The sequence below is a fragment of the Chrysemys picta genome, chromosome 4 (assembly GCF_011386835.1).
Source record: "Chrysemys picta bellii isolate R12L10 chromosome 4, ASM1138683v2, whole genome shotgun sequence".
Taxonomy (NCBI): domain Eukaryota; kingdom Metazoa; phylum Chordata; order Testudines; family Emydidae; genus Chrysemys; species Chrysemys picta.
Genome location: NC_088794.1, coordinates 11,905,691 through 11,920,596, shown reverse-complemented (window position 1 = coordinate 11,920,596; position 14,906 = coordinate 11,905,691). Strand labels below are relative to the sequence as shown.

General features: G+C 44.6%; 1 protein-coding gene and 1 pseudogene across 1 annotated transcript; both read right to left on the bottom strand.

The window, feature by feature from the left end:
* On the bottom strand, positions 1-742 carry LOC135982809 (olfactory receptor 5AN6-like; annotated as a pseudogene).
* A 7,488-nt stretch (positions 743-8,230) lies between these two features.
* LOC112061660 (olfactory receptor 5G26-like) lies at positions 8,231-9,166 on the bottom strand. Its single transcript, XM_024114666.2, has one exon. It carries the CDS (start codon positions 8,990-8,992, stop codon positions 8,231-8,233), a length of 762 nt encoding a protein of 253 aa, XP_023970434.2. The 5' UTR covers positions 8,993-9,166.
* Positions 9,167-14,906: the final 5,740 nt, after the last annotated feature.

Here is a 14,906-nt window from a genome sequence, read left to right as displayed (position 1 = left end):
TCACAAAATTGCTAGAGGGAAACATTTCATGTCCATGACCCTATTCAGAGCGTTCTTCGTCTCCTTGTTCCTCAGGCTGTAGCTCAGGGGATTCAACATGGGGGTCACCACTGTGTAGAAACCACATTGTCCTGACCCCATGAATGTTTGGTGTTGGACTGAATATGGTGATGACCGTCAAGTGGGAGGTGCAAGTGTTGAACCCTTTGTGCCTCCCCTTGGCGAAGCAGATATTCAGGATGGTGGAGAGGATGAAAACATAGGAGATGAGGATAGTCAGGCTGGTGAACACCCCAAACAAACAAGCCATGGCCAGAAGTACCAGGCAGTAGTTGCTGGTATCGGAGAAGGAGAAAAATAACAGTGGGGAGATGTCACAGAAGAACAGGTCAATGACATTGGGGCCACAGAAGGATAAATTTAACATGATAATTGCTTGTATCGTTCCATTTACAAACCCAGCAAGGAATGACCCAGCCACCAACTGGGGACATGATGGCTGTATAGAGCAGAGGGTTACAGATGGCCAGAAATCTACCAAATCCAAATTACTGAGGAAAATGTACACGGGAGTCCGTGGCTGGGAATTGAGCCTGATTAACCCAATCATCCCAGGATTCCCCACCAAGGTGACAGCACAGATCACTAGGAACACCACAAAGAGGGTGATCTGAAACTCTGGACGATCTGTGAATCCTGAGAAAATGAACTCAGTTGCTTCGTTGCAATTCACCCACGTCATTTCTATAGTGCATGGTGCCTGTATGAAGAACACAGATGAAAACTATCAATTAACTTCAGTCAACACACTGAGACCTCAGCAGTGTAGAACTGTTCAGCCTTCCAGGATCTCCAGACTTGCATTTCACCTGGTGTAATTCTGCCTCGCAGAGGCCAAGTAAAGTGCTCGCCGAAGCCTCAAGAGTCTTTTCCAGACACTAGACAGCAGAATGCAGACTTCTGTGGGGCTCTTTCAGAGTATAGGACTCCCTGCTGCCCCAGTCCTTCATTGCTGATGCTGCTCCTGGCTCAGAAACAGGCGGCTGGTTCTGAGATGGGGATTTCTGATCCTGGAGTTATGTGTGTCAGGTAGATGTAGGAAAGGGTTCTGAAGACTTGGGATGGGTTTTTCAGTCTTGAGGCCTGGTAACTAGGAAATAGTCTGAGCCTGGGGCACCAGCAGGAAGGAGAGGGGTCTAAAAGGGGCCTGTAGTCCAGCCCCCTGTGCTGAGGCAGGACCATGTAAATCTAGACCATTCCTGACAGGTATTTGTCCAACCTGTTCTTAAAATCCTCCAATGACCATGATTCCACAAACTTCCTTGGAAGCTGTCATAAACATACAGCTAAGGGTAGCATAAAATCCCTCTTTACCCTGTAAGGGGTTAATTCCTCTTTCCCCTGTAAAGGGTTAAGAAGCTCAGGTAACCTAGCTGACACCTGACCAATAAGGGGACAAGATACTTTCAAATCTGGGGCGGGGGGCGGGAGGGGGGGGAAAGAAGGCTTTGTCTGTCTGTTCTGTGTGATTGCCGGAGACAGATCAAGAAAGCAAGCAATCCAACTCATTTTGTAAGTACTAGCGAAGGAATGCGTTAGCTTACTTCTATTTTGGCTTGTGATTTCCTTTGTAGAAGGAGGGAGGTATCCCTGGTTTTGTAACTTTAAGGTTTTGCCTAGAGAGGAGATCCTCTATGTTCTTGAGTCTTTTGTTATTCTGTAAAGTACTTACCATCCCAATTTTACAGAGCTGATTCTTTTACCTTTTCTTTAATTAAAATTCTTCTTTTAAGAACCTGATTGATTTTTCATTGTTTTAAGTTCCAAGGGTTTGGGTCTGTGTTCACCTGTACCAATTGGTGAGGATATATTCTCAAGCCTCCGCAGGAAAGGGGGCGTAGGAGCTTGGGGGGATATTTGGGGAAGGTAGGGCTCCAAGTGGCCCTCCCTGAATGTTTGTTTAATTCACTTGGTGGTGGCAGCATACTGTTCAAGGTGGAATTTGTGCCTTGGGGAGTTTTTAATCTAAGCTGGTAGAAATAAGCTTAGGGGGTCTTCATGCAGGTCCCCACGTCTGTACCCTAAAGTTCAGAGTGGGGAGGGAACCCTGACAGAAGCCTATTCCAGAGCTTAACTACTGTTATAGTTAGAAAGTTTCCCCTAATATCTAACCTAAATCTCCCTGCTGCAGATTGAGCCAATTACTTTTTGTCCTACCGTCTATGGACATGGAGAAAAATTGATCACTGTCCCCTTTATAACAGCCCTTGATATATTTGAAGATCGTTATCATGTCCTCCCTCAATCTTCTTTTCTCAAGGCTACACATGAACAATTTTTAAACCGCTCCTCAAAGTTCAGGTCTTTTAAATCTTTTATAATTCTGGTAGCTCTCCTCTGGAGCTTCTTCTATTTGTCCACATCTTTCCCAAAGTGTGGCACCCTGAATATGACACAGTACTCCAGCTGAGGCCTCACCAGCACCACATAGAGTGGGACAATTACCTCCCAGGTCTTACATAGGACAATCCTCTTAATACACCTTTCTTACAACTGCACCACCTTGTTGACTCATATTCAATTTGTGAGCACTATAAACCACAGATCCTTTTAAGGAGTATTACTGCATTGCCAGTTATTCCAGGTTTTGGAGTTGTGAATTTGATTTTTCCATCCTACGTGTAGTACTTTGCACTTCTCTTTACTGAATTTCATCTTGTTGAGTTCTGACCAAGTCTCTAATTTGTCAGAGTTGTTTTGAATTCTAATCCTGTCCTCCAAAATGCTTGCAACCCTCCCCAGCTTGGTGTCTGCTGCAAATTTTCAAAGCATCCTCTTCATTCTGTTATTCCAATCATCAATACAAATATTGAATTGTACAGCACCCAGGATGGATCCCTGCAGGACCCTACCAGATGCCCCCTCCCAGTTTGATTGCAAACAATTGATCATTAATTTCTGAGTATGGCCTTTGAGCCAGTTGTGCACCCATCTTATAGTAATTTCATCTAGACTACATCTCCCTAGTTTGCTTATGACAATGTTATATGGGATTGTGCCAAAAGCCTTACTAAAATCAAGATATATCATATCTACAGCTTCCCCCTATAGCAAATGTGTAATGAAATCTCTCTCTCCAAATTAGTTTAAACATTGGGTTAGGTATAAACTCTCCTGGGGGGATGAAATGTGTCTGAAATGGAAACAGGGTGAAGAAGCTAAATTTGCCTAGTGATATGGTGACAAAAAATGACAACGCAGTTTGGAACTGGATGTGCAAAGCAGAGCTTGTCGGGAAATTCTTTCCCCCCACCCCAGACTTTTGGGGTTTGTCCACGAAACCTAAAAAAAAAAAAAAAAAGGCAAAATTGGACATTTCCTATGAAAAAAATCAGTTTAAACAAAAAAGGCCCATTTTCCTCAATAAAAAAACTATATTTAACAAAAACTATTGACCAGTTCTAATGCACAGTCACCATGTGAAAATGCAAGGAGGTTGTAGTCTTTCTCCTCATGTCTTTGATGATCCAAGAATACTGTTTTTGTCTACGCACCTCCTCACCAGGAAGGCATTAGCATGTGGAAGGGGCACAGAGAAGAACAACAAAAATGAGCAGGGAGCTGGAGGAACTGACATCTAGGGAAAACCTAAGGGCATGGCTACACTTGTGAGTTAGAGTGCATTAAAGCAGCCCCGTGCGCTCTAACTCACGATGCGTCCATACGGGCAAGGCACGTAGAGCGCTCTGACTCCACGGCTACAGCGCTCCTGGTAATCCACCTCAGTCAGTGGAATAACGTTTGATGTGCCCCCGCTGGAGCGCCGTGGCACCTGTGTGGACGCCCTGGTCTTTTAATGTGCTCTGATCGGCCTCCAGGAGTGTTCCACAATGCCTGTTCTACCCACTCTGGTCATCTCTTTGAACTCTACTGCCCTGCCCTCAGGTGACCAACCATCAGACCCGCCCTTTAAATTCTCTGGGAATTTTGAAAATCCCCTTCCTGTTTGCTCAGCCAGGCATGGAGTGCTCTTAGCACATCTTTCCAGGTGACCAGGCCTCCATGCACCAAGCGATCACCAGTATGGAGCAACGGCGAGGTGCTTGATCTCATCAGTGATAGTGGGAGGAAGCTGTCCAGTCCCAGCTGCACTCCAGCCGTAGGAATTACGATACCTTTGGGCAGATATCAAGGGACATGATGGAAAGGGGTCATGACCAGGACGCTCTGCAATGCAGGGTGTGACGGGTTGGATCACAGAAACCCCCCTGGGAGCTGCCACCCGATGTGCCAAGACTACCTCTGTTCCTGCTTTCCCTGCCAGCTCAGGACTTCAGCATCTTGTCTTGCTGAGCCAGACACTCCTGTCTGCTACAGCAAAGACCCAGGGTCTGAATTACTTGCCCCAAAGCTGCAGGTTTACCTGAAAGTAGCTCATAGAAGTGTGTTTGTCTTTAACACTCAGATGCCCAACTCCCAATGGGGTCTAAATCCAAATAAATCCGTTTTACCCTGTATAAAGCTTCTGCAGGGTAAATTCATAAATTGTTTGCCCTCTATAACACTGATAGAGAGAGATGCACAGTTGTTTGCTCCCCCAGGTATTAATACATACTCTGAGTTAATTAATAAGTAAAAAGTGATTTTATTAAATACAAAAAGTAGGATTTAAGTGGTTCCAAGTAGTAACAGACAGAACAAAGTAAGTCACCAAGCAAAATAAAATAAAATGCACAAATCTATGTCTAACCAAACTGAATACAGATAATCTCACCTTCAGAGATGCTTCAGTAAGTTTTTTCCTCAGACTGGACACCTTCCAGGCCTGGGCATAATTCTTTCCCCTGGTACAGCTCTTGTTCCAGCTCAGGTGGTAGCTAGGGGATTCTTCATGATGGTTCCTCTCTCTCCTTTGTTCTGTTCCACCCTTTTATATTTCTTTTGCATAAGGCGGGAACCCTTTGTCCCTCTGCGTTACCACCCCCCCTCAATGGAAAAGCACCAGGTTAAAGATGGATTCCAGTCCAGGTGACATGATCACATGTCACTGTAAGACTTCATTACCCACTTGTCAGCACACACGTATACAGAAAGTATCAGAGGGGAGCCGTGTTAGTCTGAATCTGTAAAAAGCAACAGAGGGTCCTGTGGCACCTTTAAGACTAACAGAAGTATTGGGAGCATAAGCTTTCGTGGGTAAGAACCTCACTTCTTCAGATGCACACGTATACAGAAAGACTCACAGGTAAAACTCATCCATCTGCAGACTATGGTCCTGGTTACTGGGAGTCATCAAGATTCCAAATCATCATTAATGGCTCACCTGGATCACCTGGATTGATCGATCTTCAGCTGTCGTTAAGACTGCGCCGATCACAACACATCCGCCATTCTTCTCGCATTCTTGCCTTTCTTCTCCATGTTCGTCCAAAACATTTAACAATGTCATCTTCCCATCTTCTTGGAGGCCGACCAGGTGGTCTCTTCGGTTCTCGCGGGTACCACTCAGTAATGATTGTGGTCCACCTATTGTCCGTGAACCGTGCTATGTGGCCCGCCCATCGTATCTTATTATATCTGCTTTCCATGACAATATCTTTCACACCACTGCGTTCTCTAATCATTTCATTTGGGATACGATCCAGAAGGGAAATTCCCAACATAGCTCGTTCCTTTGCCCTTTCAGCTACCGACAGCCGCTGTTCTTCTCTCTTTGTCAGTGCCCAGGTTTCACTTCCATACATCATGGCTGGCAGCACTGTTGAATTGAAGATATTTGTATGTGTGGTCTTGTCGATTTTTCCCAAATATACGTACTGTTCCACTTCTTCAATTTCTTCTCCTGTTACCATTATTCGGGCTTTTCTTAAGATGTCTGATCGCATGTATTTCATTTTGCAATGGTTCATTTTCAGACCGACCTGACTGCTTTTCTTGTCGAGTCTTTGTAGCATGCTCTGCAGTTGGTTGGTGCTTTCGGCAATTAGTATGATGTTGTCCATGAATCTGAGATGAGATAATAGTTTTCCATTTATATTAACACCACTCCTCCAATTGATCTTGTTCATAACCATTTCAAGACAGGCGGTAAATAGTTTTGGTGAAATTGTATCTCCTTGCTTTATGCCTTTCTCGATTGGGATGCAGAGGGGAGTTTCGAGGAGACTAATGTCTGTTGTACATCCAGTATTCACTTCCTTCAACAAACTGATGTACTGCGTATTAATGCCCTGCTTTGCGAGTGCCTTTAATATTGCATTGAACTTGATGCTATCGAAGGCCTTTTCATAGTCGATGAAAGCAATGCACAGCGGGAGTTTGTATTCCCTCGCTCTTTCTAGAAGCTGGCTAAGGGTAAATATATCGTCAATCATGCTGAAATTTCTTTGAAATCCTGCCTGCCCTCTCGGCTGTTGTTCATCCAGACTCTGCGATAGTTGGTTTGTTATCACCTTTGTAAAGAGTTTATAGATATGAAAGAGCAGGCATATAGGGCGATAGTTCTTAAGATTTTTTCAATCCCCCTTCTTGTACAGCAAGATGGTATTCGACTCCTTCCAGCTTGATGGTATTTTGCCTTCTTCAAGATATCGACTGAATCTTAAAGCGAGGGCCTTCCAAAGTTTTTCGCCTCCTGCAGAAATCATTTCTGATGTTATTTCATCTTTGCCTGGAGCTTTTCCCTTCTTCATCTGGTGTAGTGCGCTTCGGACTTCACTGACGATTATTGGGGGGACATGTTCTTCTGACTCGTGGAGCGTTGGGAGAGGGACGTTGATTCTTGATTTGAACCGTTCTATATAGAAGTCCTTGCAGACCTCCTCCATCCCTGCTTTGTCAATTACTGTCTCTCCATCCTTGTTCTTCAATGCTGTTATGCTCAATCTATACTGCACCAATTCCCGCTTGCATGTCCTGAGGCTCTTGCGTGATTCAGCTGTTTTAAGGGTCTTTTCTTTCCGGAAGTTCTCAAAGTCATCCTTCAGTTTTTGCCATATAAGCTTGCACAGAGTGGAGTACTCGAGGTTGTTATCTGAGGTTGTTATCCGAGCTCCTTTTCATATTTCTCCGCTTCTCTAACAAGCTTTTTGTTTCGTTCAAGATTCTTCCCTTTGCCTTCTTCATCTTTTCAATTTCAGCTGCTTTTATGCAACGTCTTAATTTTTCAGCAAAGATACTATAGTCCTCATCACACTTTTCCGTCTGGCTCCAGTCAAACCCAGAAATCGCTTTCTTCAGCTTTGCTTCATCGAGTACCACCATGGACACTTCAGAGCCCAGTTCAACAAAGCAGGAGGAGGAAAGCGGGAGCGAGGTGCTGAGGAGGAGGAAGACACCCCGGAATCCCTAGATGCACGCAGCCAGGAGTTGTTCTCAAGCCAGGAGGAAGGTAGCCAGTCATGGCGGCCGGTGCTTGGGGAAGGACAAACACTAGAGGAGGTGCCCAGTAAGCGGCTTTTATTTTGGGAAGGAAGTTGTTCGGTAAGTACACTATGTCCACTGGATCCCCCTTGTCCACATGTTTGTTGACCCCTTCAAAGCATCCTTGGCGGTGAGGCATGTGGAAATAAAGACATCTACAAAAGCCAGGTTAGTGAGGAAAAAGCACATAGGAGTGTAAACCTGACTGCTGCTGATGATTAACGTGATCATACCGAGATTCCCAAAACACTGACAGCTCAGACTATTAAAAACCATACAAAAAGGGTGACATCAAACTCTGGACAATTGATGAATCCTGTGAAAAATTAATTCAGTCATTTCTTTGGTGAATGGTTATTGTGTGAAGAGCACAGATAACAACCATCAAACGGCTGCGATGAATTTATTTCAGTCAGATCCCTGAGAATTAAGCAATCCAGTACTAATATAGCCTTCCCTAGGGAAGCTGACCTGCTCTGTAACTCTTGCTCGAGGGACACAGGCACAAGCCACTGGCTGATGCTATTGGTGAGAGGTGTGGCTTAATCCCCAGCCCTGCCTTGAAAATCTCAATCGAGGGTTCCAGGTTTTGACAAAATTAAACTTGGGGCACCTGAAGAAATGCATTAAAATGAGTGAAATGTACAAAACTGGGTCATTTCCAAATGCTTCAAACTCTCTCTTTACTCAAAGACTTTACTTCAGCAAGATTATTTGAACTCCTTCAAAAGGACCCATTGTTGTTTTCATACTAACACAGATGTTCGCTCACCAGAAATTATCACCATTTGCTCATAAATTTACCTCCCTAGGGAAAAAAACTCAGTTCTATGACCCTTTTCAAAGCGTTCTTCACCTCTTTGTTCCTCAGGCTGTAGATCAAGGGGTTCAACATGGGGGTCACCATCGTATAGAACACTGAGACCACTTTTTCCTGACCCCGTGAATGTTTGGTGTTGGGCTGCATATAGATAAATAGAGCAGTGCCATAGAATATGGTGACGATCGTCAAGTGGGAGGTGCAGGTGTTGAACCCTTTGCGCTTCCCCTCGGTGGACCTGATCTTCAGGATGGTGGAGAGGATGAAAACATAGGAGATGAAGATAATCAGGCTGGTGAACACCCCAGCCACACAAGCCACGGCCAAAAGGATCATGTGATAGATGCTGGTATCGGAGCAGGAGAGTGATAACAGCGGGGAGATGTCACAGAAGAACAGGTCAATGACATTGGGGCCACAGAAGGATAATTTTAACGTGGTAATAGTTTGGATCATTCCATTTACAAACCCAGCTAGGAATGACCCAACCACCAGCTGGATACAGAGTCTCGGGGACATGAGAGCTGTATAAAGCAGGGGGTTACAGATGGCCACGTAACGGTCATATGCCATGACAGCCAGGAGGAAAGACTCAGTAACCCCAAAGAAACTGACAAAACAGTATTGACATACACATGCAGCATAAGATATGACTTTCCTCTCTGCTATCACGTCAGCTAAGAACTTGGGAGTGATGAATGTGGAATACCAGAAATCTACAAAAGCCAAATTACTGAGGAAAAAGTACATGGGAATGTGTAGCTGAGAATCCAGCCTGATTAGCACGATTATCCCAAGATTCCCCAGCAGGGTAACCACATAGATCACTAGGAACACCACAAAGAGGGTGATCTGAAACTCTGGACGATCTGTGAATCCTGAGAAAATGAATTCTGTTGCTTCAGTGCAATTTGACCAGGTCTTTTCTATGGTGCACAGTCCCTGTATGAAGAACACAGATGAAAAATATTAATTAACTGCCGTGACTCACTTGCAGTTGACACACTGAGACCTGAGACGTGTAGCACCGTTCTACCTTCCACAATCTCCAGACTGGCATCTCACCTGGTGTTATTTTGGCACACAGAGACAAAGTAAAGTATTGTCTGCAGCCTCCCACCCCTAGAGTCTTTGCAGGACACAGGTGGTAGGTAGCAAAGGAGGGGGGCACAGACTAGCTCAAGTGGCAGAATAGGTGGACAAAGTGACAGAGGCAGAGGACCCAAGATAGAGCGTGAGATGAAAGAATCAGACCATTGGATAAATATATTTAACATTTTCTTCCTTCAGCAAATTTCAAAACCCTGTTTGAGAAAAAAGAACAGTTTGTAAAAACACCCTAAACGCTAGAGTGTGCTGAGGGAACGAAACAACGGAAGTCAAAATAAAAGAAAAGGGGACGTTGTCTTGTAAATAATATGTTGATTGAAACTAGCAACACGAAGAATGTGTTTTGTGTGGACTGCTCTGTCAGGGGGCCTGTGTGACATGATCAGATCAACACATAGTTATTCCGCCCCTTATGCAAAGCCTATCGAAGCACAGCCATCGCACCTACACCATCCGAGACACCGGATTGCCCATATCCGCACGCCCTTTAAATAAAGACTTGGCACCAGGTTGTTGTCTCATGTACAAAAAGCCTTATGTTTAAGGGGCCTGGTTCCACCATCTCAAACACCAGTTGGGTCAATGATTTATTTGTTTCTTCAATCCCCACAACTTGGCCCATATAACATCCCTTCACGAGCGGCTTAATTTTGAGTGTTGGCAAGGCCTGATTCAAGGGACTTTTAAGGGCATCCATCTTTAATCAACAGGCCATTTTGAACTGCCCATCATCCTCTTTGATACAACAATTGTGCAACTGTCAATAGTTTAGGGAGAAGTGAATGCTTCAGAAGTCCATTGGTCTCTCTGCGGAACTTCTGTTTGGGTTGTAGCAGGACGAGGGTGGTTGGGAAAAGGAAAGGAGGTAGGATGAAAATCTTTGCAACCTTAGTTTTGTATTTTAGGTTTTACACTTGTTGATAAGTACCAAAACCAAAAGGCATATGTTCTTCTGACAATAGGCCTGTTTTCTTGTGTTGGGGGGTAGTTGTATGGGCAGTGAGAAATCTGACCCAACACAAAGTACCCCTGAACCACACAGTTCTCCCCTTTTCTTCAAGTCTCCTCTTAAATAATATCCTCTTCCACTTTAATTGTACCTTTTAACTCTCCCTCACTCCGTCTGCATTAGGACTTTTGTTTTCAGTAATTTCTCATTTCTCTCATTTACTGGAATGTATTATTTAATGTTAAAAACAACAAAAAGTATCTAGGGTTACAGCTTGCGGAAGAGCAAAATATAAGGTGTTAAATAAGACCAGAAAATTAATAATTTAGGGCCCTTTCAATGTGATGATAAAGCAAAAAATGCAATCGTTCTCTGAAGATTCTGCTACAAAATATCACGATTCTTTTGTTACTTTTATTTATTTCCTATATCTGATAGTTCGTGAAAAAGAGCTTAGGGAAAAAATGGCAAAACAATGAGGGGAAAGAGGATGGGACAAGAAGCAATGGGCTTACATTGCAGCAAGGGCGGTTGTCAGGGTGGTTAACCGCTGGAATAACTTGCCCAGGGATGTTGTGGAATCCCCATCATTGGAGATTTCTAAGAGCAGGTTAGACAAACACCTGTCAGGGATGGTCTAGATAATACTTAGTCCTACCACGAGTGCAGGGGGCTGGACTAGATGACCTCTGGAGGTCCCTTCCAGTCCTACAAGTCTATAATTCTATGAAATACTTGCCCATGCTAAATTATGACAAGTAACAAAGAAGGCATATCAAATTGTTTCACTGGAAAACAGATTTCAGACAGTTATCTGGAATCTGGAATCTGTAAAATTGCATTTTAATTTTAAGCAATGCTCCCAGCTCTCTGATACCCATGCCCTGTGTTTCCCGTTAAACTTTTAAAACTTTTGGATTAGTTTAGTTTTTAAAACTTTATTTGCTATTATTACTTCAAGTCAGAGGGTGCTGCTGCACCCCAGGCACAGCTATGTCTAATGCCCCTGACTGGACCCAAGCGTCCTCCACAAAATCCTTCCCCTCATCCTCTGCTGACATGCTCTGCTCATGGCACGGGGTCTCTTGGCAGCAGAACCTCACCTTCCCCTGCAGAGGAGCCATCATGTGGAGCAGCCCCATCTCCCACCCCCAAATCAGCCATGCACATTGCACCCTCTGCTCCTGGCCAGAATAACTCCGGCCTTACTCCGACTGCACGGCAGTCACCAAGCCAGTGGGATTAAGGTCACTGGAAGCATCCAGTCAACAGAGAGGGAGAAGGTGGGACATTAGGAAAAACTTCCTAACTGTCAGGGTGGTTAAGCACAGGAATAACTTGCCCAGGGAGATTGTGGAATCTCCGGTCATTGGAGATTTCTAAGAGCAGGTTAGACAAACACCTGTCAGCGATTTGTCTAGATAATACTTAGTCCTGCCTTGAGTGCAGGGGACTGGACTAGATGACCTCTCGAGATCCCCTCCAGCCCTATGATTCTATGATATCACAAGGAGCTCTTCACCGGGGGGGCACCTGCCTGAGCACTGGGCAGGGAAAGGGACACACTCCTTCCTACCCTCAGCATTCAGCTCCACTGTACCCCCCACCACACACACACACAGCCCACTGCACACCAAACACACACACACAGATTGCCCCCTAGACACACACGCAGACACACACACACACAGTGCTCCAAACACAGTGTGCACACACACATGCACTTTTTTGCTTGTGTAAGACACCTGCCAGCCCCTCACCCTCTTCCTTCATTATGCCCATCACTGTGGTATCTAGGCACTGTCTACAAAAAGAATTAGAAAACAAAATTTCCTCCATAGCATCATACTCCCCCCGCACCCAACCTGTCCTACCCATAGGCACTGGATTAGGACTAATTCATTTCAACACAGGTCACACAAAGTGGGCTCTGAGCTGCTCTTGGAGCCACCTTCCTCCCTGTTCCCTGGTGCCGGAGCTCAGCCACTGGTGCAGTGTCCCTGTGGCTACTCGGGGGGCAGCACTCCCTGCCTGCGAACATAAGGAGAAGGTGCAATGGTTTGGGGGTTTTCTTTGTTTCATTCTCAGCTAAGAGTGCCTCACTAGGACAAAGCATGAGAACCCCTGGTTTAGGCACCTTCTCCCCAGGAAAAGCCTTGGTGTGTGGAAGGGGCTCAGAGAAGAACAACAAAATCACTCAGGGAGCTGTGTGGCCTGACATCTGGAGAAAACCTAAAGGAACAAAATCTATCTAACTTTTCTAAGCAAGGATTAAACGATGGGCTACATCAGCCTCACAGACTAATCTCTACTGGGAAACTGGGACAGATGGAATATTTCCAACAAGACTGAACAGAAAGAACAGAAGAGGATTCCCCTGCCTGGGCAGGGAGACAGGACTAGATTCTGCAACTGGTCTTTTCCATCTGTAGTTTCTCTGAGCCCTGGTTTACACTTAAAAATTAGCTCAAGCTAGGTATGTCGCACAGGGCTGGGAAAATTTCAGACTGGGTGCGAGGCAGTTAGGTTGCACTAACCCTCAGTGTAATTCTTCCATTGACCTAGCGACTGGCTCTCGGAGATGGGGATTAACTACATCGATGGAAAACCCCTTTCCATCAATGTGGAAAGAGTCTACACTACGGCGCTGCTGCAGCACTATAGCTGAGTCACTGTAGTGGCTTTAGAATAGACATTCCTTGAATCGATGCTGGATTTCCCCCTTCCTATTCAGGCGATTTTTCTCTCCTTTTCCTGTCACTTCTCCCTCACTTGGTAAAGCTCTTTCCTTGTTTCGATCGGTAAATGTGTGCAGAAAAGTTAAAATTTCTCCTCTCAGGATAATTCCTTCCTCCCCTTCCCATGAATGGCACACTCTCCTTTCAACTAAAGGCAGAAATGCTCTGAAACTGACCTGTAGGCCCATGACTTGGTGGTACCTCTTTGGTTTTTTGTCCTTCACTTATAATGAGTTGAGAAGAATGGAAGCAGGACCTGGTCAAAAACATAAAATCAGACTAAGAGTCGAAGCTTTCCCTGTTTGCTAACCACACCAACGTTACCCTTAATACCTCTGCTTCCTGGGGTAGCGGAGGTTAAATTTGGCTTTGATGACTTTGAGATTTGCTCCCTGGAGCCTCTTAGCTCCCAGGACAACAGGTGCGCAGAGCACATGCAATTAATGTTGTTGCCATGTCTTTCCTGGTACACAGAGGGCCATCTCCTCAGCTGGTCTGGAACTCCCCTGAAGTCTTTTTAATATGCTGCTAGAATGAGGTGACTGTATTCCACTTCATTTGTTGGTCACCTCTCCAAAACTCTTTTTAAGTAAGTTCCCAGCATTGGTCTATATACATTCCAGATAGAAAAGTCTGGCCCATGGTCTCAGTTACCCTGGCGTAACTCCAGAGGAACACTGATAATTTCAGTAGAGTTAATCAGGATTCCCATTGATGTAGCCTAGCTCATAATCACACCATCTCACAACATATTCCAGTGTAATGTGTACCAGACTCTTGTACATAAGATTTGGGTTGTGCTCTCAACACCGCTCATCCCCAACTGGGCAATTTTGGGTAAATCCCTTAAACACCTTGGATCTCAGTTACTCTAGCTTGAAAATGAATTATATGAAATTTGCACTCCTCTATAAAGTGCTTTGAGACCTCTAGATTATAAATGCTGTATGCTCTTGTTGTTATGTCACACCTTCAGTTCTGCAGCAATTGTATAAACTCTTTTCCACAGTTTCTTTTCCTCTTCACCTGTATTAATCCTAGTTTCAGGCTTTGGTCTAGGCATCAGAGCGATACAAAGAACTCACACCTAAGGCTCTACCTCTGGTAGTTTCATGAACAAGAGAATCACATGCTGCTTTTCAACAGGACAGCAGAGAGCACTAACCTCTAGGTCACAGGGCCTAATGATGCTGAATGGAATTATTTTTTCCTGCAGAAAATTCTGACTTTTAATTGAAGGGGTGGGGAAGACCAAAAACCTCTCTGAGTTACATGGTGGCCCCTTGGGCCTCTCAGAGGGAAGTGGATGCTACCTGCAATGCTCAGTAATTATGGGAATTCCGGTATTTAATTTTTGCATCATATGGCGCTGGTCCGCCTGTCCATAGGGAAGCTAATATGGTCTGTTACCTTGTAGACTGTGGCATGCAGAAAGCTCTCTAGACCCGCAGGCACAAGAGACGGGTTGATGGCATTGGTGTGAGGTGTGGCTAACTTCCCAACCCTGCTTTCAAAATCTCCATGTAGGATTCCACGTTTTTTCAACATTGAACTAGAGGGACCTGAAGAAATGTGTCAAAATCAGTGAAAATGTTAAAAAATGGCCCGTGGTAAAATGCTTCAAACTCTTCCCATGCTCGATGGATTCACTTAAACAAGTCTGTCTGAATTGCTTCAAATATTGCTGAGAGTGTCAAAATGCCAAAAAAAGGTTGGCAGAGAGGAAATTACTATTTTGTATTATCATTTCTTAGTTTTCTATTGTGGTTATGTCCAACGTTCACTGCTGTTTTCACACAAATGCAGGGATTCTCTATCACCATTTGCTCACAAAATTGCTAGAGGGAAACATTTCATGTCCATGACC

What these genes read in the sequence shown, in the direction of transcription:
- LOC112061660 (XM_024114666.2), bottom strand. Translation starts at nt 8,992, where the DNA reads ATGTACTTTTTCCTCAGTAATTTGGCTTTTGTAGATTTCTGGTATTCC.